This window comes from Hippoglossus stenolepis, chromosome 20 (genome assembly GCF_022539355.2).
Source record: "Hippoglossus stenolepis isolate QCI-W04-F060 chromosome 20, HSTE1.2, whole genome shotgun sequence".
In the NCBI taxonomy this organism is placed as follows: Eukaryota; Metazoa; Chordata; class Actinopteri; order Pleuronectiformes; family Pleuronectidae; genus Hippoglossus; species Hippoglossus stenolepis.
The window spans coordinates 14,564,164-14,590,419 of NC_061502.1; the positions used below are offsets into that span (position 1 = coordinate 14,564,164).

The 26,256-nt window shown below is 42.2% G+C and overlaps 3 protein-coding genes across 5 annotated transcripts; 2 read left to right on the plus strand and 1 right to left on the minus strand.

Annotated features, from left to right (window-relative positions):
- The first annotated feature begins 216 nt into the window (after positions 1 to 216).
- On the plus strand, positions 217 to 5,242 carry riox1 (ribosomal oxygenase 1). Its single transcript, XM_035144140.2, has 15 exons — positions 217 to 345; positions 1,226 to 1,381; positions 1,456 to 1,649; positions 1,810 to 1,909; positions 2,441 to 2,554; positions 2,867 to 2,973; positions 3,206 to 3,313; positions 3,391 to 3,425; positions 3,536 to 3,714; positions 3,828 to 3,932; positions 4,014 to 4,155; positions 4,367 to 4,487; positions 4,641 to 4,740; positions 4,830 to 4,916; positions 5,102 to 5,242. The coding sequence occupies exons 1-15, from the start codon at positions 259 to 261 to the stop codon at positions 5,159 to 5,161; spliced, it is 1,695 nt and encodes a 564-aa protein (XP_035000031.1). The 5' UTR covers positions 217 to 258; the 3' UTR covers positions 5,162 to 5,242.
- Positions 5,243 to 5,338: 96 nt separating this feature from the next.
- LOC118099489 (NADH dehydrogenase [ubiquinone] 1 beta subcomplex subunit 1-like) lies at positions 5,339 to 7,305 on the minus strand. 2 transcript variants are annotated; one of them, XM_035144142.2, is made up of 3 exons: positions 7,159 to 7,305; positions 5,965 to 6,109; positions 5,339 to 5,503 (listed from the first exon to the last, which is right to left on the minus strand). In XM_035144142.2, the coding sequence occupies exons 2-3, from the start codon at positions 6,102 to 6,104 to the stop codon at positions 5,467 to 5,469; spliced, it is 177 nt and encodes a 58-aa protein (XP_035000033.1). In that variant the 5' UTR covers positions 6,105 to 6,109; positions 7,159 to 7,305; the 3' UTR covers positions 5,339 to 5,466. The 2 variants fall into 2 exon arrangements, with proteins under 2 accessions (XP_035000033.1, XP_035000034.1); XM_035144143.2 differs by having other exon boundaries at positions 5,965 to 6,112; positions 7,159 to 7,266.
- A 124-nt stretch (positions 7,306 to 7,429) lies between these two features.
- On the plus strand, positions 7,430 to 15,257 carry cpsf2 (cleavage and polyadenylation specific factor 2). Of its 2 annotated transcripts, none has more exons than XM_035144138.2 (15): positions 7,430 to 7,588; positions 7,934 to 8,100; positions 8,660 to 8,819; positions 8,908 to 9,013; positions 9,109 to 9,238; positions 9,319 to 9,434; positions 9,792 to 9,979; positions 10,084 to 10,374; positions 10,471 to 10,571; positions 10,922 to 11,125; positions 11,206 to 11,358; positions 11,749 to 11,971; positions 12,261 to 12,575; positions 13,336 to 13,470; positions 14,828 to 15,257. In XM_035144138.2, exons 2-15 carry the CDS (start codon positions 7,952 to 7,954, stop codon positions 14,918 to 14,920), a joined length of 2,364 nt encoding a protein of 787 aa, XP_035000029.1. In that variant the 5' UTR covers positions 7,430 to 7,588; positions 7,934 to 7,951; the 3' UTR covers positions 14,921 to 15,257. The 2 variants fall into 2 exon arrangements, with proteins under 2 accessions (XP_035000029.1, XP_035000030.1); XM_035144139.2 differs by having other exon boundaries at positions 7,937 to 8,100.
- The last annotated feature ends 10,999 nt before the right edge of the window (positions 15,258 to 26,256 follow it).

Consider the following 26,256-nt stretch of genomic DNA (forward strand, 5'->3'; position numbering starts at 1 on the left):
TTAAAGGAAATGTGGAAAACAGTAGAAGGGAATTATCCTAAGAAATTATTTTGTATCCATGCAGCAAATTTAAAATGCATGTAAAATGTATATTAGGTTTTTTGAGTGTTGCAGAAAATCCATCCACCTCAGACTGGGCTGTGATGTCCACTGTGACTCTACAGGCGGCGGTAGTGAGCCCAGTGTTCCGCTAAATGTAAAGAAGAAGAAGGCTGCATTTGCTGCAGTCGCAGGGTGATGACGTGAACCTCCTGGATCATGGAGAGAAAACACATGTCTGCTTTTGCTTTGTATCAAACGTTGCCAACAGACGAATCTCCACCTTTGAAGAAGACCCCCCCTCAGGTAGGAACCCATAAACATGACACCTCTGCTTTTTCTTCATCAAATACTAATACTGCTACTGCTACCACTATTACCACCACCATGCTACTGCTGCTACTACCACATCAGATACTGCTTCTTCCTCCCTCATCTTTCCTTTCCCTCCTGCTTCCTCTCATGTTCCTGATCCCACTCCAAACACCTAATGACCTGATCTAATATGATAAGAATAGTCAGAAGAACACATTATAGGATTAATAGATTTTTATTTTATACATATATCCAAGTTATAACAAGTACAGCCTCATCAGGTTGACTGTGGAACTCCACAGGGTAGTGTCATTAGCCCAGAATTTTGTCCCTATTATGATATATTATGGGGTTTTTTTGTGGAAAAAAGGGGGAAAACTGTAGGTATCATCATAATTTGTTAAAAAAAAAAAATACAAGAGGTAGTTAATGTGGTTGAGAAATGGTCCCATTCTAAGTCATTCAAGTTTTCAATAGAGCAAACCAGAACATGCTTACGAGAAAGATGATGCATAGATAAAAAAGTCTGGACAAAGAATAGAACAAGTAGATTTTTTTTGTGTGGTTTGATACAAAGCTAACATGGGATGGACATATTCATAATGTAAAAAGGTATTAAGTGTGATATCGGGCTGGGCAATGAAATAATATCAGAATATAATGCTACTACAGAGAAAAGGAGGTATAAAACATAACTGATCCTCAGTGTTTCAACACATTTTTATCAGACTATGTAAAGATATAAACGGGAGATTATATTAGATTATATACAGTAAATGCAATTTTTGCAGAGGGAACAGAACTGAAACTAGATCATCTAGCGTTTGTGTCCTAGCTGTTTGACATTATGTTTCCTTGCATTTTTTTCTAGGTGGTCACCAAGAAGAGAAAGAGAAAGGAAAATGGAGTCGCAGTTAATAAGGCCAACGCACTTAAAGCTCAACTGAAGTCTGAAAGGAAAAAGAAGATTAGAAAGAAGCTGCAGAAGTCTGCACCGAGAGGGGAGAGACCGAAGGGAAGCGCAGAGGTAAGACGAGATAGATGCCTTGTTGATGAACACATCTTCTTCTTCTCAACCTGATCAGAGTCTTTATGTTTCAGAAGCAGCAGCAACAGCAGCAGGAGGAGGAAGAGGAGGCGGAAGAGGAGGAGTGTGTGAATGGTGATGGCGAGGCTGGCAGTGAGATGGTTGATACTCTGCTGGCCGAGCTGGCGAGAGTCAACAACAGCAGGGAGAGAGCGAGCCAACTGTTCAGGTGGCTCATTCACCCTGTTCCTGTCAAAGCTTTCTTCAGGTACTGATGTGTGTCTTCCTTTCTCCGTTTCTAGGATCATTCGAAATATAGAGAACTACAACCACAAGAGATGTGTTTACAAATCTTCAAAATGATGATTGACAAAGGAAGTAAAAGAAGTGACATTTTCTCAACCTATAAATATTTTTTCCTCCATAAGGGACACATGGGAAAAGAAGCCCATTCTGGTTCAACGAAAGAATCCACATTACTACAAGGGGCTGTTCTCCACAGCAGAGTTCGATCGTATATTAAGAGAGGTAAGAATCTGGAATATAATGCAAATATAACACATCACTTTGCATCATACTGCATTTATCATAGACTTTCTATATATATATTTATACAGTATTTTAGTTTATATGCAGTCAGTGAAAGATATCTAGTTTTCGTTGATGGAAGTACACAGTTCAGTCTCAAAACCTTCTTTCTTTGCTTTAGTGTGTGTGTATTCTTTTTATTTTGTCTACGTTCCATGTTTTGTATGTATAATTCTGTAAGAAGATGTAATTATTGTAAATAAGGGGATGTCTTGTAATCCCAGAGAGAAATTTATTGGCACAACCTGGAAATGTAAAAAACATGTACGTACGTAAAACAAGAATTTTCACTTGGACTTGATCAGGTCGGGACACATCTTGATTTTTATGAATGGCCACATTTATCACGAATATTGCTTCTTGAATCTTTAATTGCATTGACTAATAATTCTCAAGGGAAGTTTGCTAAAGTTTCATCTAATTGTTTAGTTGATATAAAGACAAAAATCACATGTTTTTTTTCAATTTAAGGAGGTTGTTCAGTACGGCGTGAACCTGGACGTCACGAGCTACACCAACGGCAAGAGGGAGACGCACAATCCTCCAGGGCGAGCTCTGCCGTTCACTGTGTGGAACTTCTATGAGGTAAAGAGGATGCTGTGATGCAGGCAGTCGATTTGTATGTATACAGAATGTGGTTATTTCTAATGCAATATTATAGTAATTACGCATTTTTATGGTTCTGATTATGTTCCTAATAACTGGGCCCTTGGCTGCAAAATCAGGTGCAGCAGCAGTTAAATGCATGTTTATCTACTCAGGAACACATTTTCTGTGCTGATAGTCAGAAACAGTTTTGCGCTTTAACCAAATCAGTGCACCATCTGCACAGCGCTCTCACAGCAGATTAGCAATCATCATACTTACTTACTGTATCTCAATTTTCTTTTTTTCCAGAGTGGCTGCTCCCTCCGATTGCTGAATCCTCAGTCTTTCTCCTCCACCGTGTGGAACGTGCTGTCCATCCTTCAGGAGCAGTTCGGCAGCATGGCAGGAGCCAACGTGTAAGAAGCAGAGACAAATACCCGTCAATGGAGATATTTAGATCTAGTGTTTCAGTTTTGACCTCCAAACAAAGGTTATGTTACTAAACTGACATATTTGAGGAAGTGATATCTATGAGTGTTTGACATTTGTTGCAGCTTGATTGAATTTCAAGGGACTGTCGAGGGATGACAACCTTGTGTCATTGTAGTTTTTGTTTTGGTATTAAATGTCTGTGTTTTCCTTCACCAGATACCTGACACCACCTGGAACACAAGGCTTTGCTCCACATTATGACGACATTGAGGCGTTTGTGGTTCAGCTGGAAGGGAAGAAACATTGGAGAGTGTACAAGCCAAGGTAAGATACAGCGACAAAGTTAAACTCAACACAGATATGAAGGAACCCACTCTGAGTTGTTCCTCTTACTTTTTTAGGACAGACGACGAGGTGCTGCCTGTGCTTTCAAGCAGTGAGTAAAATATTTAACAGGTTTTTTACACTTTGTGATGTAGTACTTTTCTAATTTCGGCTGATAAACCGACGTTTCTCAGAGCCGACTTCTTTGTGTTCCCTCTCCAGAGAACTTCGATCAGAGAAACATCGGGCGGCCGATCCTGGAGGTTGTGCTGGAAGCCGGAGATCTCCTCTACTTTCCCAGGGGATTCATCCACCAGGGCGACTGCCTGCCGGACGCTCACTCCCTGCACATCACCATCTCCTCTTACCAGAAGAACAGCTGGGGCGATCTGCTGCAGAAGGTTAATACACACTGATGAAGACGAGGGCTGTATTCCGTTCTCAGCCAGAGGCTCTGCTAGGAGTGGGTACAGATCTTGAATATTTCTGTAAATTCACCAACTGCTCTTTCCAGGTTGTTCCAGCTGCACTGGAAATAGCGATGGAGGAGGATGTGGACTTCAGACAGGGTTTACCTCTGGACTACCTTTCGTACATGGGAGTACAGAATTCTGACAAGGTAGTGAGGCCGTTCTTTTTCAGCCACTGCGACACTCCTTTGTCCTTTCACCATTTACTAACTCCAGTCCTTCCCGTGTAGGAAGACCCACGCAGGATAAAATTCTTCTCCCGGATCGAGAATCTGATAAAGAGGCTTAAAAATTTCGCCCCGGTCGACGCCGCCGTGGATCAGAAAGCCAGAGACTTCCTCCATGACTGCCTCCCTCCCATGCTGACTCCAGGTATGGAAACACATTTTTATTGGACAGACATTTAATGCCTGATTTTTTTGGTTGGTTTCAATGGACGTTGTTTGCATTTAATATTTTCTTTTATCATCTTTATTAGGAGTTGCAGCAAGTTTTATTTCTTTTTAGTCCACCTGGAGATTAGAAGGTTGTTCGACTTGTGACTAATAAATACTGATCAATCTATTCTCTGAATCTTCTACAGAGGAACTGGTCACCAGTGTTCAAGGGGCCTCTGTTAAGTGGGAATGTGGGCAAGTTGTGAATGTGGGTGGACGCATCAATATGCAGACCCGAGTCCGAGTCCTCCGCGCCGAATGTGCCAGGTAATAGAACTGTTCAAATTCATTTATCGGTGCATACGCATCAGACAATAATGGGTTTTGTGTCTTACCTGCTCCAATGATCGGCTTAGCAGAAATAACAATGTTAAAAATGTATTTATTCAAGTAGGTAGCTCAAGCTTTCTCTCTTGCCAGGTTATGCAGTGATGGAGAAGCCGTTCATCTTTACTACACCACAGACAACTCCAGAGTTTACCACAAAGAGGAGCCCAAGAGTTTTGAAATCCAAACGGAGGTAGACACTGAAAGATCTGTGCAAATCTCATGTGTAGAACAACGCGTTCTGCTGACGGTGTCAATAACTAATAATTGTTTTTCTTGCAGCACACGGACGCCGTTGAGTTTCTAATCCATTCTTATCCTGAGTTTGTGGAAGTAGGAAGCTTCCCATGCGATGCTGCAGAGGACAAGGTTTACTTTTACATATGATCTGCATTATACAATAGTTTTTCTGAGTACAGTTGTTTTACGGGGTTTGCTTTAGGAAATGTATGCATTAAAGACTAAAAAACATCCCATCTTGGCAAAGATATCAATTCTAGATAATAAATATCTGAGCTTGTCTTTGACCAGTTATATTTTCCCTTTTTGTCCAGGTTGCCTTGGCCGAGCTGCTATTTGAGAAGGGGATCATCCACACTGAAGAACCTCTGTAATGGCCTAAGATTCTTTAATCATGCCGACTATGAGTCGATTAAAACTGCCTTTGTACAAAATACAGTCTTTGATTCAAACCACTTCTTGTCCCAAATATATTCATTAGCTGTGCTGGAATGATTGTGCCGAACAAGCCATTTATGAAAGAACGTCATTAAAAAGAAAATGAAACTGAGTTGGATGAGAAAGGGGCATGTTTATTACTGGTTGATACAACTCAAAAGCAAAAGTGTAGGAGTCTTCTTAAATAATCTGTTTCGAGGGACACCCATCATTCATTCACACCACAGGACACGGGAGTCGTCTACTTCCAGGTCACCTCCTCACCAGGCTTCAGCTCCCTATGGAGAGGACAAATTAGACAGTTACGTAACGTTTGTGCCTCGACCACTGCTGGCATTAGATGACCTTTTTAAAGCAGTGCATTACAGAATAAATCTTCTGCTTTCACTTCAACACACTGAGGCTGCTGTGAAAATGTAGGATCCGTATTTGAACTGTTTCACATTTACAAATAAATCATTTCTACAGTTTTTTTTTAATTCTTCATCACAGCTACAGGCTGCAATCAGTGTTTTGATAAGACTGAAATTGTATCATCTCATGAAAACCTAAAATATTTGGTTGGGGAGTGACTGTATATTGAGAAGCTGATGCATGTGCAACTGCATATATTCTAACTATATAACTTAATACATATAAAAGGTACAAAGTTAGTACAGAGCAGCAGGAATCATAACTGATATTTAATACACTGGCCTGTTTTGATTAAACATGCAGGTAGGTAATAGCTGTTTCTTACCTGCTGAACAAAAGACTTTTGTTCCTGAATGCTGTCAACTTCTGGTCCTGTTGTCTGTCGAGGTACCACCCGATCACAAAACCCATGGGCACCAACATGTTCACCCAGTGTTCACGCGCTAGTCCAACAAAGTTGACCATGGTTCCTACTGAAATAATAAAAACAGCCAAAATACAACATTAGTTTTACTCTCTGATCAAACATGTTTATATTAGCACAAATGTAGAGTGATTAAAGCTGTCACATATCCATTCCCACACTTATAACTGATGGATTCATTAGTTTGATGTGAAAACAGGACTTCAACAGATACAATATAATAATATAACGGCCTTACACTGTGATTTTGATTATCACAGCCCCTAAAAACTAAATGTTGAGGAAACTGAACACACTCACGAGACCAGGACACATTTTTTTACCCTACATTTGCTGAAATCTCTAAACCATATTTACTCGGTTGTTCTGTCAGCACCTAAATGAAAACACATTTATTTTAAAAAGGGATTTGATCTGGAGATATGATCAAATGTAATCATAATAAATGCAACATTATTTCTTTTGAGTTTAAAGACTGGATTTAACTCCTGGGTGAAGGATGTGGTTTTAAAATATTTATTCACTTTATATATTTTGATCAATTATATTGTGATAGTTGGATATTGCTTTACTACCCAGTACTACCCAGAGACAGTGGAGATATTCCTTAGCAAAAAGAAAAGGTGGCATCATGCTAGATTTATGTAATTAATGTATTATTACATAATAAAATGACAGGTTTTTAACTTAAGCCTAAAATCACTGGTCTGAATGCTGTGAACAGAATAACAAACACTTCACTGATACTATTCAACATCGCCTCAACTTGCAGCTTCTTAAATGAAAACACAGTAAATTCTGCTTCTGCCTCAACACATATTTACTGGGGTCGTTTCGCCATTTGCACAAAGTGAAGTTAAACTCTTGCTCACTTTTAAAAACACATGCTAACCGCTAACAGACTGTCACCACCCCCCACTAGCCTGGCTAGCTAGCTGGACAGCCATGTAGCATCCGGCTTTAAATGTCTGCTTTACGTTTAGAACCGTGTCTCATTTAGAATAGCTAGTTCGCCTTTAGTACAGTAAACACGTTAAAGCACAAGTAATCAAACACTAATGAAGTTTAAACGGGTTTTAAATGGTTGAACTTTACCTTGTTCTCACACCGAGCTGCGGCCTTTAGCTCTTCTATCAACAGAGGACACTGGACTGTACCAACTGCGCAACCAAGTCGTGGGGGCTTAATCAGGAAAGACACTGCAGACACAATTACTACCGCAATGTATTTTTAGCATCACATGAAAATAACTCAATAAATTATCTATTAGGTGTTTTTTAATTCATGTTTGCGTGATTAAATAAGGAGAATATAGTGCTTTGTTGTTAAACCGGTGTTAGTCGCATCTCTACATGTGGTACGCCCTTTTACCCTTTGACACTGACGCAGCGGCAACATGTCGGCGAGTGGAGAGTGTTTCCTGAAGCCGCGAGTCAAAAATGTCTTAAAGTCGGAATAACAGAGACGCCACTTTATTGTTTTTCTATTCCACCGACAGAGAATTAGTACCGTTTCACATTGAATGGTGTGTTGCACGTTCCTTTTGCTATTTAAGTCACTTATATCCCCACGCTAGCATGTAGCTAGCATGCTAAAGTCGCACCATTGTTGATTGTGTGTGGGCTAACGGCTACTAGCATCCAAATTAAATTCTAATTAATTCATTTAATCCTCTGAAACCTGTTGGTATATGATTTAAGTTCCACTTGAAAGCAGCTCCATTGTTTTAATTGAATGATCCGAGGGGGAGGTTTGTTGCTAATTGAGTGAAGAAGCACAGCATTCAACCCGAGATGTTCCTGTTTAGTTCCATGTGGTGATTTGTGTTTCATCTCGGTCTCATCCGCCTGTTGCTCCACTGAACTTTCAGCAGGACATCTGAAGAAGAATGACGTCCATCATCAAGCTGACCGCCGTGTCGGGGGTCCAGGAGGAGTCCGCCCTCTGTTACCTGCTGCAGGTGGATGAGTTCCGCTTCCTCCTGGACTGTGGCTGGGATGAGAACTTCTCCATGGACATCATCGATGCTATGAAACGGTGACTAGGATGCTCCATTCTGTCATTGGATTGAACCAAGTGGGATGATATAATAACAATATATGACACACTAGTCCTGTCTGGTCTCCTCGTTTTCTTAATCTAAGTAAAACCTCTGCAGAGTTTTATTTTATGTTAACAATAGGCCTCAGCAGTGTAAATTAATCAAATCAAGTGGATTGTTTAATAACCAGTTCATACAGAAATAACTATTACAGCAAGTAAAAGTGCATTTCCTCTTAGGGGGAACGATACATGTGCATATTACCTTATCATAAAACCAGTTTCAGTGTTCAAATGAGCACTTGATTGTTGGTGACTTGAAAATGTGTCTTGACTCAGTCAGTAGAATCCCTTTCATCCTCTCTCTTTCTATCTCTTGATCCTTCTGTATCTCTTGTCGTGCACTGTTGACACTTAAATGTCATATACATATATGCAAAGACTTCTCCTTGATCCACTGCAGTTTGGATAGTACGACGTGTTTATATTTTTACGTGCGGTCTCGGCAAAATCATCTGCAAAATAAATAAGTGTAAATATCCTTTCTCCTCCTCAGATATGTTCATCAGGTCGATGCTGTGCTCCTCTCCCACCCTGACCCCTTACACCTGGGAGCCCTGCCCTACGCTGTGGGCAAACTGGGTCTAAACTGTACAATTTATGCCACAATTCCTGTTTATAAGATGGGTCAGATGTTCATGTATGATCTTTATCAGGTAAGGAGAAGTAGTCAAAAATGCCGTGCATGTAGATCTCAGTTGCATTGCTACAATTGTGTTCTTAATAATTTCTCACTCTCTTTAGTCTCGAAACAACAGTGAAGATTTCAAGCTCTTCACTCTCGACGATGTGGACTGTGCTTTTGATAAAATTCAGCAGCTGAAATACTCTCAGATTGTCCACCTGAAAGGTGAGACAGCTGCAGATCTGTATAGGCCAGAAGTCGCCTGGGGTTATGTATCACAACCAGCAAATTATCTGACATCTTTCTTTTTTACTTGACAGGCAAAGGACATGGTCTCTCCATCACGCCGCTTTCGGCCGGTCACATGATAGGAGGCACCATTTGGAAAATTGTGAAAGACGAGGAGGAGGAGATTATTTACGCCGTGGACTTCAACCACAAGAGAGAGATGTAAGCACAGACACAAGATAAACATGTAAACAGGGATTCTTTTTTGGGCTGTTAATTAATTTCCTGTTTTCTGTTTCTAGCCACCTGAATGGCTGCACACTGGAGAGCATCAGTCGTCCTTCCTTACTTATTACAGACTCCTTCAATGCCACATATGTGCAGCCACGTCGTAAACAAAGAGATGAGCAGCTCCTTAGTAAGTATATTCCTGAAGACTATAATAGTTGTCCATTATGGTTGTGTATTCATTTATTTCGTTACTCATCATTTTATAACCCATTCCAGTCGTCATACGAATGAACCCTATTGTTTCAGAAAGAATATTGTCATTGAAAGTCTCATATTTCTGTCCTTTTAGACAGTTTTGTTTATAAATGTGCAGTAAATAACGTGATGTTTGTTTGCAGCTCTGTTAGACAGGAATGAAACTGCATCATATTTTACCTTAGATTACCCTTACATTTTTCTCTGCCATTCTTTTATTTTTGAAGAAATAGGTGAATAATGCGGGTTCTTATTTTTAAACATGTTCTTATGTGTTTTTTCCTCAAAGCTAATGTGATGGAGACCCTCCGAGGTGACGGTAATGTCCTGATTGCTGTGGATACAGCAGGGCGCGTGTTGGAGTTGGCTCAGCTCCTGGACCAGATCTGGAGGACAAAGGATGCTGGGCTGGGGGTTTACCCACTCGCTCTGCTAAACAATGTCAGCTATAACGTGGTGGAGTTTTCCAAGTCCCAGGTAACATTCACTGACCCCAATGGAGAGTATATTGTTAGAAGCTGTCTTGGTGCAGATACCAGCAGCTAATGATAACATTCTCATAATCTACTGCTTGTTCGTAGGTGGAGTGGATGAGTGACAAACTCATGAGGTGTTTTGAGGACAAGAGAAACAACCCCTTCCAGTTTCGTCACCTGACCTTGTGCCACAGTCTGGCAGACCTGGCCCGGGTGCCCAGCCCCAAGGTGGTGCTCTGCAGCCAGCCAGACCTCGAGTCAGGCTTTTCTCGAGAGCTCTTCATCCAGTGGTGCCAAGATGCCAAAAACTCCATCATCCTGACCTACCGCACTACACCTGGAACCCTGGCCCGTTACCTCATCGACAACCCTGGAGAGAAGATGCTGGATCTGGAGGTGAGACCAGTGGTCATGATGCTGATTTACTCCTCACATTCAGCCCCAGCTAAAGAAACAACAAAATATGTCATTCTTTGCTCTTCATTATGACAGGTGAGGAAAAGAGTGAAGCTCGAAGGCAAGGAGCTGGAAGAATTCCTGGAAAAGGACAAACAAAAGAAAGAAGCAGCTAAAAAACTTGAACAAGCAAAAGAGTAAGTCCCAGTACAGAGACGCTACATTCATTTTGGTGGTTTATGGGTTAATTGTTTTCTCGATGATGTGTTTTGCTGGTTGGTGTCACAAAACCCTTATTTCACGTAATTTTACAGTCTGATGAAAACTAAAACAGCTCATTATGTAAAAAGCCATCAGAAATGCTAATGGTGGTCTAGAGTCCAAGTCTAAAACGGGCTGTTTAAATGCAAATCTGTAAATGGAGGATGAGTCATGACATAATGAAGACAACGTTTATAAAAACTAAAGTCTAAAAAACGTTTCTCTGCCCTTGGAAAGATGTAACTCATATGTACTCGTTTTAATGTGTTTTTTGATGCTCCTGCAGGGTGGACGTGGACTCCAGCGATGAGAGTGACTTGGACGATGATCTGGACCAGCCTGCAGTAGTAAAAAACAAACACCATGACTTGATGATGAAGAGCGAGGGGAGCCGCAAAGGCAGTTTCTTCAAACAAGCCAAAAAATCGTATCCAATGTTCCCCACGCACGAGGAAAGGATCAAATGGGACGAGTATGGGGAAATCATCAGGTACTACAACACTGACGCATTTACACATGAGATTGTCCAAACCTGTTGTTAACAGTAAACTAATTCTGCGTTTTTCACAGGCTAGAGGAGTTTCTGGTTCCCGAACTGCAAGCCACAGAGGAGGAGAAAAACAAACTTGAATCTGGCATGACCAACGGTGATGAACCTATGGACCAGGATCTCTCTGTCGTTCCCACCAAATGCATCTCCAGTGTAGAAAACCTCGAAATTAAGTGAGTGTCCATCCAAAGCTGTTGACCGCTGGGAATCATATTAATGAGATCAGGGTCTGTGTAGGTTTTTAATTCACATAATACTGTGTAGTTGAATCTTCTGCCCTTACAGCTGGTCGGTGGCCAACAGTACAGTATTGTGTTGTAGTTGTTGGATGGCCGCCCGGTGTGAATTAGTGTAAATGTTTGAAAGTGAAGCTCAAGCCTCCTTTTCCACTGGTCATAAAACCCACTAACACCCACCAACACCTGGCTCTTCTCTGCTATGGGGGTGGATCCAATCAGCATTCACTCCTGGCTCATATGACTCTGCAGTAGACACTGTTATCTTTTGTGTAGTTTGTGTCAAATCTGCAGTATTTAAAAAACCATGTCTTTGTTCATTTACAGAGCGAGAATAACATACATAGACTACGAAGGTCGCTCTGACGGCGACTCCATCAAGAAGATTATTAATCAGATGAAGCCCAGGCAGCTCGCCATCGTTCACGGGCCACCAGAAGCCAGTCTGGACTTGGCTGAGTCTTGCAAGGCTTTCAGCAAGGACATCAAGGTCTACACACCCAAACTGCAGGAGACCATAGACGCCACCAGTGAGACACACATCTACCAGGTATGTACGCCTCAGTCAGGCCATGCTGCTCTATTGGAGTGAATTCAGTTGCCTCATTTAGATCGAGTAAACAAAGTGTTATTAATACTCTGATGCTGTGAAATAGTAACATTTGATGGATCCGTCTTTGTCAGGTCATTTTTTTGCATTTTTCACTTCCTCGGCAGTCGAGCCAAGAAGTTAAACTGCCGCAGGGTTGATTTATTTAGCTATTACTGTGTCAGAGGATAAAAGCAACCTTCCATGACAGGCCCGTGTCTTCATTCAATCTCGTCTTCTCATGATAAAGGTGCGGTTGAAGGACTCCTTGGTGAGCTCTCTGCAGTTCTGCAAAGCCAAGGACACGGAGCTGGCATGGATTGATGGCGTGCTGGACATGCGCGTGGTGAAGGTGGACACCGGCGTGATGCTCGAGGAGGGAGTGAAGGAGGATGTCGAGGAGGGCGACCTGGCCATGGACGTCGTCCCCGATCTCGGCATCGACATCAACGCCACAGCGGTGGCCGCACAGCGAGCCCTCAAGAGCCTGTTTGGAGAGGACGAGAAGGAGCTGTCTGAAGAGAGTGACGTGATTCCCATGTTAGAGCCGCTGCCTCCACCCGAGGTGAGGGAACGCAAACAGACTTTTTCACTGTCAGCATTTGTAGCTATGTGGCTGATTTCCAGTAAAAAAATTACCCAGTTAGAATTTCTCAAAATTGCCTCAACTCCTGCTTCCTCATAGAAAAATTCAGGATCTGTGAACGTGCATCTGATCTATAAATATTGTCAATTCTCAGGATCTGCGCTATGAAAGTTTCATGTTTTCGTATCACATTTTATGGCACAGTTGCATTTTGGATCAGGATGGGCTCACTAGTTGTGTGACGGATGGATAGATGACTCACTGACTTACATGCTCGCTTCCTTTATTGACCCCAAGGGAAATTTAGGATATTGCACTATGTGGTTGTACAAACACACCATAAACTCAGGATTAAATTACAAGTAGTAGCAGAAGAGACAATTAGCAGGGATAACAAAACAAAAAAAAGTTTGCTTAAACTAAAGAGTAAGACATATTTCGAGTCACTTTCTACCAACCAAACTGGAAGGCTGGAGCCAAACAGGCTGCTCTTTTGTACGTCGTACGTCAGAGGAACGTTTATTAATAAAGTTTGTTAAATTAGAGTATAAACAATAGAGAGAGAGTTTTGCTTTTGTCTTTCATTCAAGAAAACTTTCCTCAGCTCATTTTCCACAAAGTGAGTCACAGAGTAGAGTTTATCAAAGGACGAACTCGTTGACAGCGACTGTAACGTGATCCTGTGAAAGCAGTTCACAAAAAACCAAGAAAGAGTCTGACTCCTCTGTTCTCCCTCTAGATTGCTGGGCATCAGTCGGTGTTCATCAACGAGCCGCGCCTGTCTGACTTCAAGCAGGTCCTGCTGAGAGAGGGCATCCAGGCCGAGTTTGTGGGAGGAGTTCTGGTGTGCAACAACATGGTGGCCGTCCGCAGGGTGAGTGTCCTTCTCCCTGGCTCCCTGAGCGCACCATCCGTCTGCCACAGATACCAGTGCATTTAGAAAATAGTACGCTACTAACCCTGTATGGAATTGTTAATCGTTGTTGTTAGTCCTGGCTCGGGTTGAAACCCTTTGAAAAACAAATACATACAGAGAATGAATGTCATAGAACTTCTTTTATTATCTAGTTTTACAAAACTGAAAAACAACCCAAATAAATATATCTAGAAATATATCACAATTACTTCCTTTAAATAGCTTGAAAGTTAAGTCTTGCTTACAGTGCACGATCTCCGGGAAAAGAAAATTGCACTTTTATCTGGTATCGTTCATAGATTTGTGTACTTTCGGATGCAAGTCCTCACATTTTCGGCTGGATCGGTTCAGATGCTGGTATTGGGATAAGATCTGTAGAGGTTTCGACAGTAAATTTCAAGGTCTTTTAAAGGTCTCGTCAGTTCAGGCACCTCTAATGAGAGGAATCATTTATGTCATCAAACAGACGGAATGAATACATTTCTATTAGACATGAGCATTTATAGTTTCTGTTGACTGTGAGCCATCAGAAGTAGCACCGCACAGCTGAATGTTGTCCCCATAAGACCTACTAATACTGTTGTAAAGCGACGTGACACATTCAGTCTCCCTTTGTTTGATGAGGATTGTGCATCCAGAGCAATTGCAGAGAAACTCAGGCAGATACAGTTCGTTGTATTGAATGTATGTGAATGTGTTTTTGATGTAGACAACAAACCAAAATCAAGCTTCAATTCGTTTGAGATAAAAACTTGATTCACCATGATTCACAAAACGTCTTACAAAAACGATTTGCAACTATAATTAGTAGAGAATTACCAAATTTCCAATTTACTTACACAATGAAATAAAATGGAACATTAAACACAAAGAGAAACAAACACTGCCTCAGTCCAGATGCACACAAACGAATCCCAGGCAGAACGTAATGACGAAAGTAAAAGGAGAAGACGGAGTGAGCCAGGATACCAACAACAAAATGCATAATTGACAAGAACTAAAAATAGATGCAACCCAGAAAGTGAAATCAAAGAGAACCAAGTCGTTAAAGAAGAGTGTGTGTGTGTGTGTGTGTGTCTGTGTGTCTGTGTGTGTGTGTGTGTGTGTGTATAATCTGGATGGCTTTGGATTTGTTAGGCAGTTCTTTTTAAAGTCAGTAAGAAGGAATTGGGAACATGTCTTGATATTTAGTTTTAGAGGTCAGCCATGTGCTGCACAAGGCTTTTACAGCCACTTTTAAAGGTGAAACCATGTTGTGCAAAGTGTAAATGAATGTTCTCTGAGGACCGTCATGACCTTTGTGCTCTTTGTCCAGACGGAGGCCGGACGCATCGGGCTGGAAGGCTGCCTGTGTGACGACTACTACAAGATCCGGGAGCTGCTGTATCAGCAGTACGCCGTGGTATAGCAGCAGCAGCAGACTATTCCATGGCGATACAGAGACAATCCTTAATGAGAACTCTACCCAGAGGACAAGAGTGTACCACACTCCGGCTTCCTCTGCCCCCGTGGGCGGTTCCAGCTGTTTTACTGCAGACCTTCTTGTACATTTTCCATTTTATATATTTTTTTTCCAGGTTAGTAATGTTTTTTTTTTTTTGCTGTTAGTTTACTGCACAGATTTGGAGGCAGATTGTTTCTCTGTATGTTCACAGACTGAATCTCATGTACGTTCAACAGTAACGAGGAAAGGCTGCCGACTCATGTTCTGTCATTAAAAGCAGTCTTGATTTTTCTTTTTCAAATGTGCGTCGTTGTGAAAGGTTTGTCTCAGGGGTCCATTGTTTGGTTTGGGTATTGAAGTTTAAATACTTGCCTTCAAAATGTGGCTTTAACCAATTAGCAGTAGTTAAGAAATTAGGTCATAGTGAAGTCATGTGTTGTGATAGATTGCATAGTATTCAGAGGCCTCATTTAAGTAAGTAGGAAAAACAAAAAATTATGAACACCTCTGCATATTCTGTAATACAGTGCAATACCTTCCTTTAACTATGACCTCTGTTAAAAACTAATCATTTACACATTTCCAGCCATGTTACCAGAAACCGAACATTATAAAGGCTGAATTTATGATGATTAACAATGTTAACATATTCTTTGATACTATATTTCCAGATTAATCATAAAACTTGTTTTTTTAGACAAAGTTTGCAGCTATTTTCTCAAAGAACATTAGAGATACACCAGCTATTAATCATCGTTTTCCATTAAGTCAGAGAACTTGCAGGAGACGGATGAAAAAGAGAAATGCTGCAGCAGAGATATGCTGAGTTTTTTTGTCCCTTATATAGGTCAGGCTGAAAAAAGGAGGATCCTACACTGTCTAAAACGCAGCTCGATAGCATCCTCCATTACGTTAAGGTTCAACTTTCCCTTTCTGGACAATTCTTCCACAGCTCAGACTGCAGGATTTCTGTCTGGCAGAGTAATAATATTAAAACTCCTAAAGCTCCTGCAGAGTCACAGGAGACGTGTGCTCACATACATTAAAAAAATGTTGTCAGGATAGAACACTGCAGTTGTGTCATCTGGTTTTTAAACACCTCCCAAATAATAACACAAAATGTAAGATGCAACAAAACCAGTGCAATTTCAGTCTATATACATTTTTTTTGCAGAGGTCACCGTGACCTTAGTTCATCTTTGAATCAACTGATCAAAATTTGAAGAAACTCCTTAAAGTCTGTCTTGAGATCTCGTGTTTCTTTACCTTGGACCTTTGACCACCAACATCGTATCAGTTAATCTGGGAGTAACATTTGTGCCTGGATTCTCTCAAGGTGTTTTTTAAGATAAACTGTCCATGAAGCAAAAACGTTATCATGAGGTCACAGGGATCTTGACCTTTGACCACCAAATTCTAATCAGTCCATCCGTGCCTCCATATGAACATTTGCACGAAATTTAAGAAATCCCCTCAAGGCGTTCCTGAGATATCGTGTTCACGAGAATGGGACAGATATCATATCTAATCTAACAGGATTTTAAATCTGCCAAATAAAGACTAAAGACTAGAAATAAAAATACTCCACTCTAAAAATGCTGTAACAAAAAATAAAGTGTCAAAACAGGCCTCCCCATGACCAGTAAACTGATTTTCATGTGTAAAATTGGTGAAATACATTTGTAATATATTGATTAATGTAAAAAAGGGAGGAAAAATTGAATATTCCTAAAACAAAAGTATCAAAAAGTATAATCTTGACGCCCAAACACCAAACATTACGTAATACAACCCAGCCCTGTTTACACAAGGTGTGATGTGCTATCACCACACAAGCTGCACTGATACCAGCTCAACTAGTTCCTGCATTAACAGCAGATGGAGACATTTTGCAGCTCCAGCTCAGCGGCCTCTGAATAAACCACATGGAATCTGCCCGTGCAGCTGCACCATCTGCAACACGGGGCCGAGATGACATTGTCCCCGAAGTGATAACTGGGATTGAATGTAGCTCAGCCTGCTGTGTTGTGAGCTCGGATTACCATATCCTCTTTATGTTTCTAACTGCAGCGTTTGTGACATTGCAATAAAATAAATAAATGAAATAAAAAAATGGTTCAGCAGTTTTATTTTCTTATCTCTTTCCGGCACACATGGATAAACGGCCTCACCTCTGCAAGGCCCTGGTGAGGTGGAACTGCAGCATTAGAAAAGTTGGGTGATAAGAGGGAGCGTGGCCGTGGTGGCACCTCGACTCGGATGATTACGTTTGCAGTGTTGTGTTTGAATCCCTGTGTTAGATCTGGATACACCAAAACAAACCACCTCTCCATCACCTCCCCCCCCCAGCTCTCCAGCTCTCACACGTGCCCACAGTTGTGACGACACGCTCGGTGATGGAGTCTCCTCCTACACTGATAGCCTGTTAAGCAATCACAGCAGGGGGTACACACACACACACACATAAACACACGCAAGTAGGACAGTGAAAGTGAGCTGTGAAAGTGTGTGTTGTGTGTGTGTGTGTGTGTGAGGGGGTGATCATGCACATGGTTGGAGGAGTGAGACTTGAGCACGGATGGATGGCCGGATGACGTGCAGGCCTGTTTTTTACACAGTTGCATAACGTACAGTCTTGCACTTTAGAAACATTAAAATTTAAATGCTCTTTTTTAATCCGTCGCTCACACAGACAGACACTCAAAAAAAAAAAAAAAAAACTTTCATGTTCAGAAACACACCAGTGATGCCTTTATTTCTTTATTTTTTATTTTTTTCCACCCTGAACCACAGTGACCTGTGACAGACTGAGGCCGGGGCGAGCGACACAGAGCTGGAGTGGAGATGAGGAGGGGAGAGAGAGGAGCTCTTCTGTGCCATAGAGCATGCCAGCCCTGCCCAGTCACTGCTTTTCATTTTGATAATTGACCGGCAACGCCAGAAATGTCCATCAGCTAATCCTCTTAGCTTTCATAATGCTGACTCTGTCACAGAAGCCCCTGTTTTAATGTAACGAGCAGCTAAGCCCAGAGCACAGGGGGCAAAGTCGCCCTGGGGGCCACACGGGCCGCTCTGCCCCCTGGAGGCCAAGCGAGAGATCTGCTCTCCCGCTCAACAAGTGCTCCCGCCGACCTCGCCCCGTCAATCTGTCGCACCGCGTCAAGTCATAAATCGGTAACCTGGCTCCAGGGTGGCCGCCCGTCCGCCTTTCACACCGCACTCATCAGCGAGGAGCTGCACTCGGAAAGAGAGCATCTTGGTGGTGTGTGTCCATTCATCCGTGTGGATTGGAGGATGAATGAATTTAATCCCTTCTGAATTCCCGGCCTCCTCGCTAAGCAGACCACTTAATGTAAATGACATCAGTGTAATAATGTGAAGAGGGGACGAATTTCTATGAAACATAGCATAAGGCACAAAAATCCCATGATATCTAAAAATGGAACTTGCTCGTGTCACCCGGCCCAAATGGACTTCACGCAGAAATGTGTGGAGCTTTATCACGGTTGTTTTCCAAGCACAAGAAAAACAAATTCAAAAGATTTTATGATATTTTCCACAAGAGATAACAGGAAGAAATATGGTTCAGGAAACTAGAAAAAGAAGCTTAAAGAAGAGTTTGATAGTTTGGGAAATAAAGATACAACTTCATTCACGTACGTAGTTTAGACTGATTACAGACAACAGAAATATCATCCTCCTATTTCTAATTCCAAGACCAAGGTATCACAAATTTGATATATATGACGCCACCTCCCTCTTAGTGAAAAAAGCTGCAGAATTGTAAACGAACCATTAGCAAAATGGCTGCTACGTCTAAATTAAAATCTTTAACACTGATAGAATTAATTCAGCTCATTCCTAGTAAAACCACAATTTTCCACTTTTGTATTCAGGATTAAGACACATTGTGCGAATTAATGAGTTTCAGTTGTGTCGCTACTCTTTTTCTGGAACTCTGGAGAGAGCCGAGCTAACTGTATCGTATGCTACATCTCTTTATGTCATAATAAATTAAGCTCCTTGCTCTGTGGTCAGCACACAGATATCGGAGTGGTATTGATCTCTTACACTAACTCTCGGCCAGCAAGTGAAAACCGCATTTCCTGAGATTTTGTAAAAATCTGTTTATTGAGGAAGTAAGTTGAAACGTTTCCTTCCCGTTTTCATTCATTTTCTACACTTCCTATTTCTCTACAAGGGCCTCGGTTGCTTTTTCCCTCCATCGCTTCCCTTATTCCTCCATCAATATATAATCCCAGTGAGCCAGCATCTTCCTGTGGTTATGGTCCTCGAGTAAAGGAACCTATAAGCTCACCCACTCCTTTGAAATACACACAGTGAGGCTGCATTGAGCATGAATTCTGAATTACACCACTACAGAGGAGATCTTCTTATGCAACCTGCTCTTCACACCCTGTCCACAAAGCAGGACTGCTCACGAGCACAAAACCACAAAGGCCCTCGCTGTCGTATTATCCGTTGTCCACAGTGCTGCAGCTGCCATGTTGCCTTTTTGAGGAAACAATGCCTTTTGTTGGTCGCATTCACGGCTGGGACTTATCCTCGCTGGCTCTCAGGCGCAGACATGTGGATGACTTAGCGATCATGTGTATGAGACTGGATATTTAGGGCAGATCACATGAGAATGTTTTGCTTGGCTCCAGTACAAACGGTGCATTCTTCTCCATCTGGACCAAAACAGTCTTGTGCGGGTGGTTGTCTGTAACTGAAGGTGATGCGGGCAATGCGCTCAGGAAACATGCTCCTGGGGCGAGTGCAGTATTCGCCTCTTAGAGAACTGCATCCCGGCTGACCTGCGCTTGCAGCCAGTCAGCAGAATCCAACCTGGCCGGCCTGCTCTTTCCGCTCAGCACATCAGAGGGAAGAGGCTTCATCTGACGTGACACGGCTGACACCACCTTGAGAGCTGCGAGGAGACCCTGCCGATGATTAATTTTAGCTCGGGAAACACGATGAGGATTAGCTCCCTGTGTTTACCCCTGCAGACGTCTCTCCTAAACTCAGAATGACTCCATGACACAGGGTCGTGTAATGCGGCTGAATCATTGGCGGGGAGTGATGTTGATGTGAAAATGAGTAGGTGCCAGACCGAGGACTCGGTGACGCCGCACTACAACCATTTATCTTGGTGCAGTTCAGTTGAGATGCGCTCTGAGTCGGGGCCTGCAGACCTCGGTCAGACTGCAAGTCCAAATTATTCTGCTTGCTTTAACTTGTGGCACAACATAATGAGGTTTTTCTGCATCAGACCGTTCACTGGAAACAAGAATACATTTTCTTGTAAATAGTCCAATGCTTTCTGGGATTTGCAGAGTACCTGACACGTTGGAGTTTCACTGTAATGGAGTATTTTTACACTGTTGTAATGGTCGTAGATGATATAGACCTCTGGCAAGGAGGACATGTTATCACTCTGGTCTGATGGTTAGTTTGATTGTGAACGGGATTCGGCAAAAACTACAGAATATATTTTTTATGAAAATTGGTAAAAGGATGCAGCATGAGGCAAGAAAGGACCCATTGAATTTAGACGCAGATCCTGACCTACATTTTTAAGTAATGCTCAGTCACCAATATTTAATGTTACAGAGTAGAAGGTTAGATTTGAGACAGAGTTTTCAGGTCTCTGACACATTGAAGTTTCTTCAGTCTTTATCAGCAAATGAATGTGAACAAGGTTTCACCCGAGGCCAGAAACCCTTAGTGCCTTCAAGCAAAACTTAGCTGTTGGCCCTCAATCACGTTTTCCCATTCTGTGCATTGCATAAATATTTCTAAATGATCATCTGTCTGTGGTAATCTGATTAAAATAACTAAAATTTAACTATTGAACTCTGGGCCTGTCTTCAAAACAGGGCCTCAAGATTATGTGATGTAATGTTAGGGGTCGCCATCATTACACTTTGTGTAGAGATGCACACATTATCACCAAATACATTTTTAATCAAACAACCACATCCTGGATCCTTCAGACACCCTGAGTCTCTGGTGCTCGAGGGCAGTCGACCACTTGACCTGGTTGATTAGCGACCGCTTGGTTCTGACCCCTGTTCATTGATGAAGACCACGAGATGCACATTAAGACATCCAGATGAAGCCTGTGACCTTTGAGTTAAGTTTACCTCATCACACGTGCTCATACAGCAGCTCTGAGAGGAGCGTGATTAAACGTTGTATCATTTGAATTATTCAGAGACCTGGAAGACTGAAGTGCATTTAGTTCATGAAGACTAGTGAACTTAGTTGCCCTTTAGGGATCGGCTTCTTCAGATGTGACTGGTTGTTCTCAACTGACTTCGGTCTTTAAGGGGGAACTCAAGCAACTAAACATTTTATTCTCTCTAAGCTAGAGACTCACAAGAAACAGATTTAGATTAGAAAGATCAGCACTGTAGCAAGATATTTTGACTTTTATTTTCTAGTCTTGTAAAGTTGTTTATTAAGTATAAATGCCATGAAAATATAGAAAATTATTATAGAAAATAACAATCATAAAATATATGTTGTAATCATATAGAAAATCTATAGTTTCCTGTTATATAAATTTAGGCATTACAACTTTTATTTATGGTTAATATTTCTAATTAATTTACTGTATTGTTTTACTTTTTTTTAAGTGTAAATGCCATAAAAATACAGTAAAATAAAAGTTAGGGCAATCCATTAATTAATATAACGGGAAATTATAGATTTTCTTGAATTGCTTGAATCATTTATAAAATCTTCATAGAATAACTAAAATAAAAGCAATCAGACTCTTTACAATCTTCTTACAGTTTTTTACAGTGCAGTTTCAAGTAAGATGAATCAAATTTTCTGGGTGAGTTGCTCAGACTCAGACAAAAAGCTCTTTTCCACACTTCTTTGGTGCAGTGCTCTTTAAAAAATTTCTGATAAGTTTTCCAGGAGAAAATCATGCTGCTGTCCTCGTGCCTGCTTATGAATAATAAGCTTATGACATTAACAACTCCTACTCACCCTCCCACCACACAGTGCCTATAACTTTTGTGTCCAGCACGGAGGTGTTCAGGGTGATGAAATCGCGCAGCAGGGAAATCTACTGGCTCATTGACTCTGCTGCCCCCCCCCCCCACCTTCAGCTCCAAGTGAATGAAGACCTCACCCTCGCTTGTCCTCTGTTTCTCAGGTGTACTGCTGCTGTATTAATATAAACTCTGCAGCTCTGATGCTATCGTATGAATTGGCTTCATATTTCTGCTGGCACAACCTCTGTGGTCCGTCTGAATGGGACTCTCCACTGTTCTTTCGCGAGGAGCAAAGGTTGCTCTTCGCCCGCCTGCTCTTTTCTCTACTGCTCTGCAGACAAAAGAATAATGAAGTTATTTATGTGCAGCTCATTACCAAAAGGCAAAGACTCTCAGATATAACCTTTTTCCCCGAGCGACTGCCTGTCGCTTGACAGGAGAGCGCCGCGAACTGTGAAAACTGTCATCCAATTTCACGCGGTCCTGATGCTCAAGCACAAAAATGAATTAAATGTCGCCAAAAAAGTTTGGGATTGATGTCTTGGGCCCAAGGGAGGAGGGAGATGTTCTGATAGGTAGACGGCAGTTTGTACGAAGGAGGAAAGAAAAGGGAGAAAATGAGGAGGTGTAGTTATGGGAGTTTGTCACCAGAATAATGAAAACGCAGTGAAAGATAATAACAAGTGACGTGTTGAGATATTTAATCAGCAGCATTGAAGAGATATTTTCTCTAGAGCAGCACAAGCATATATAAATGCAACAACACAAATCACAGCACCAATTTGTCCGTCCATTATCTACAGGCCAACCACTTGTCCTTTGAGGGTCGAGAGGTGGCCCAGCTTATCACAGGGCCAACACAGGCAAACAACCATTAACAACAATTTTCCATTTAACCTAATCCCAACCTGCACGTCTTTAGACTGTGGGAGGAAAGACCTCGGCCAGGGCTAATTGACTTTACTATGCACATTACAAGTGTGTACATATACAGTACATCAATGAACAAGTTTTGCCTCCTGAGTCTATTCTAGACCTCGGAGGCCACGTTTTGTAAAATAAATTGATTCATTGATCAATAAGTTGACAGACAATTAACCATTGAGCATCATTAATTATGATTTCAAGCATAATACAAGCAAAAAACTAACAATATTCTCTATTTCCAGCCTAACAGACATAAGATTGGATGTTTTTATTCATTATGTATACACAACACTTTTTGGAGGTTTATTTGAAAATGTTACCTGTGGTGCTGGGAAATTAGCGGGCTCTCTATTCACTGATGTTTTACAGACAAAGTGATTAAATTGCTTGTGAAGTGAATAATCAGCAGATTGATCAATAATGAAAAAGGTTGCCACGGTTGCAGCTCTGATTGTATGCCACTCCGGTATGTGTTATGTAATGTGTGTTTTTTTTTTTTAGATGAAGAAACAAGCCGCCATAAAACACACGTAATTGATCAATTTGCTGTTTTCTGGAGCATATAAACCTGAGTCTCGTATAAAGAGAAGCGTATGATTCCTGGCGTTTTTTGCTCGGATGCTGACTCTGAGGTTGACTGAGTTGCCTCGTGTTGTCGACAGCTGCACGGGTGAGTTTTTCATGTCGCGGGAGATGAAGAGAGCAGAGCAGGAGATGACTGCTGCCTCCAGAAAACACAGATTAGACTCTCCTCTGCCCTGTTTACTCTTCACACCTGAGCAGACATACAAATAAACCTGCGGTGCTGCCCTAGAATGCTCAAAACTCATGATGAATATTTTATTTTCCCCGTATGACTGAGGAGCTTTTGCAAGAAGTGAAATCAGCAGGTCTCCAGAGACATCTCCTGTGTGTGTGTGCACGCACAACCCAACGCGCACTGTGCTGTTAGGTACAGACGTTGTCTAAAGTGGGCTCGGCGATAGTTGGCAGGTTGAGGGGAAAAAAGGTTCAGAGATGGAGGTATTTATCCCTCCATCTGTTTACCTGCTTCAGATAAGTTGAACATTAGTTACGATGCCAGCAGAGCGTTAATGGAAGGTGTCACGCTTCTTTCTCTGGCTCAGTGTCACCTGGTCACCTGGACACATCACGAAACACGACTCAGCAGAATCATGCCCCCTCACACATGCGATACGCCAACACAGTGTAGCCATGGCACTATTAAATACTGGATCAATTCACAGGTGTAAGTTATCTGTCGTCAAGGGATGTCACCTGAGTCAGTGCCACTTGGGTCTGAAGACTAGAAGTTGGAAAATGAAAAAGAAATCAGGAGTTGTGGAGTTAGAATAAAGTACGTTTAAGGCTCCGGCTTCTGGAGGGTTGCTTCAGCCACTATGGATGAAGGACACTATAGTTGTGTCTTAATTCAAGGGCGGCATCCTTCGGGGGTTGCATTTGAAGGCTGTGTCACAACATTGCTTCACACTGGGGTAATTTCCCTATTTCAAATGCAGCAGACAAATGTATCCTTCCATTTCCTGAGCAAGCTTGTGACGCTAACGGGAAATCCTCTGTCGACCAGAGCTTCTCGTGTCGGTTTCAGACAACAAAATCAAACAACAAAATCAAACAACAGATCAGATGTGTCCTTTAATGTGATGAATGTTCATTAATATCTCAAGATTCTTGGAACACATCTTTTTAGTGCTGCCCACACGAGAATACAGAATTGGACATTTTTGGGGCAATATCAATCCTTCATGTCACATTTTTATTATTGCTGTGGTTGTGTGTTATCACAGCAACTAGAAGTAGCAGATGATCATTGACTGTCTGATGACATAGTGCTGTTAATCAGCCTAATTCTGTGCAAAACCACCACATGCAAACAGCATTAAGAAAATACATCTGCACTGCACAGTCAGTGTCTGAATCAGGAGCTGACGTTGTGAATTTCACAATGAAAAACAAATATCAACACAATCAGAAAAACATTGTGTAAGCGGAGAGCTCGATCTTAATCACACTATTGAACCAGCGAACAAACCCCATGAATCATCGCGGCAATAATGGAGTTGGAAGTGAGCAGCGCTGTGTCAAATGGCAATTGTTGTGTAACACTCACATTTGCTCATTAGTGATCTGCAGAGCGAGGACGTGACACATACTTGGCATTTGTCTCAAACAACACATTTACATTACACTGGCTGCTCCTTTTGAGATCTGCCCACGTTAAAACACTCCTGCAGAAGCCAGCCGCTCGCCGTCTCCCCGCGGCTGAAAGCAGAGTTCACACACATTATCTCTGCTGCAGATTAGCAGCCATTCACCGGCTCCTGCAGAAGGCAAAGACGACCGTGTGTATGTTTGACCTAGCTAGGGAGTGTAAAGCAGCGGCTAAATCTCTGTAAGCAGGCGCTGGCACCACTCCCCGATTGCCTGCCTGCTGGGTGGGCAGGGGCCCGGAGGGGACTAATGCCCTGGCATGGGCACGGGTCACACATGTTGATGTTCGTGTGTGTGTGTGTGTGTGTGTGTGTGTGTGTGTGTGTGTGTGTGTGTGTGTGTGTGTGTGTGTGTGTGTGTGTGTGTGTGCACGCAGGAGACCCAAGCTGCAGGATAAACACAAGACCTGGCGACAGATTCAGAAAGCCCGGACTAATAACCTGTGACGCCCTCCACACTTAACCAGCGACCCTCACACAGCGTCTCCAGGCCTCTCGGAGTAGATGGGGTCAATCTTTTTGGAGGTCTGCCTCACACTGTACCGACAGAGACGGTCCTGATCTTATGTAACCTTGGTCTGCAGGAGATTGCGCTGGAGTGGGAGGCCTTTGACCCCTGCATGCTGCTCAGTTTTTGCCTATGTGGGCAGCGGCGGTCAAAAGTGGACATGCTGTTTCAGCCTCGTCAGCCTGTTCCCGTAGATGTCGACGAGGTTGTGGCAGAGATCCTGTGCTGTTGTCTTAGCTGAGGTGACACGCAGCCGGCCTGGAGCCAGCGAGAGCCGGCTCTGATCTGTGGCCTCTCATGTCCCCCAACACGTGTGTGTGTGTGTGTGTGTGTGTGTGTGTGTGTGTGTGTGTGTGTGTGTGTGTGTGTGTGCTGATTTTAATTTCAAGACTAAATCGCACTCAAGCTCTAAAGGGAAAAGTTTGACTCTTTTGGAAAAATTGTTCATTCACTTCGTTAGACAGTCGAGGGAGAAGGCTGATGGATGTGCTTTGCAATGTGAATATGAAGCTACAGCTGGTAGCTTAGCTTAGCTTATCTTTAGCTTAGCTTAGCACAAAGACCAGGATCAGGCCTGGCTCTGCCCCAAGCTAACGGCTACAAGAAACACAACTCCAGCTCATC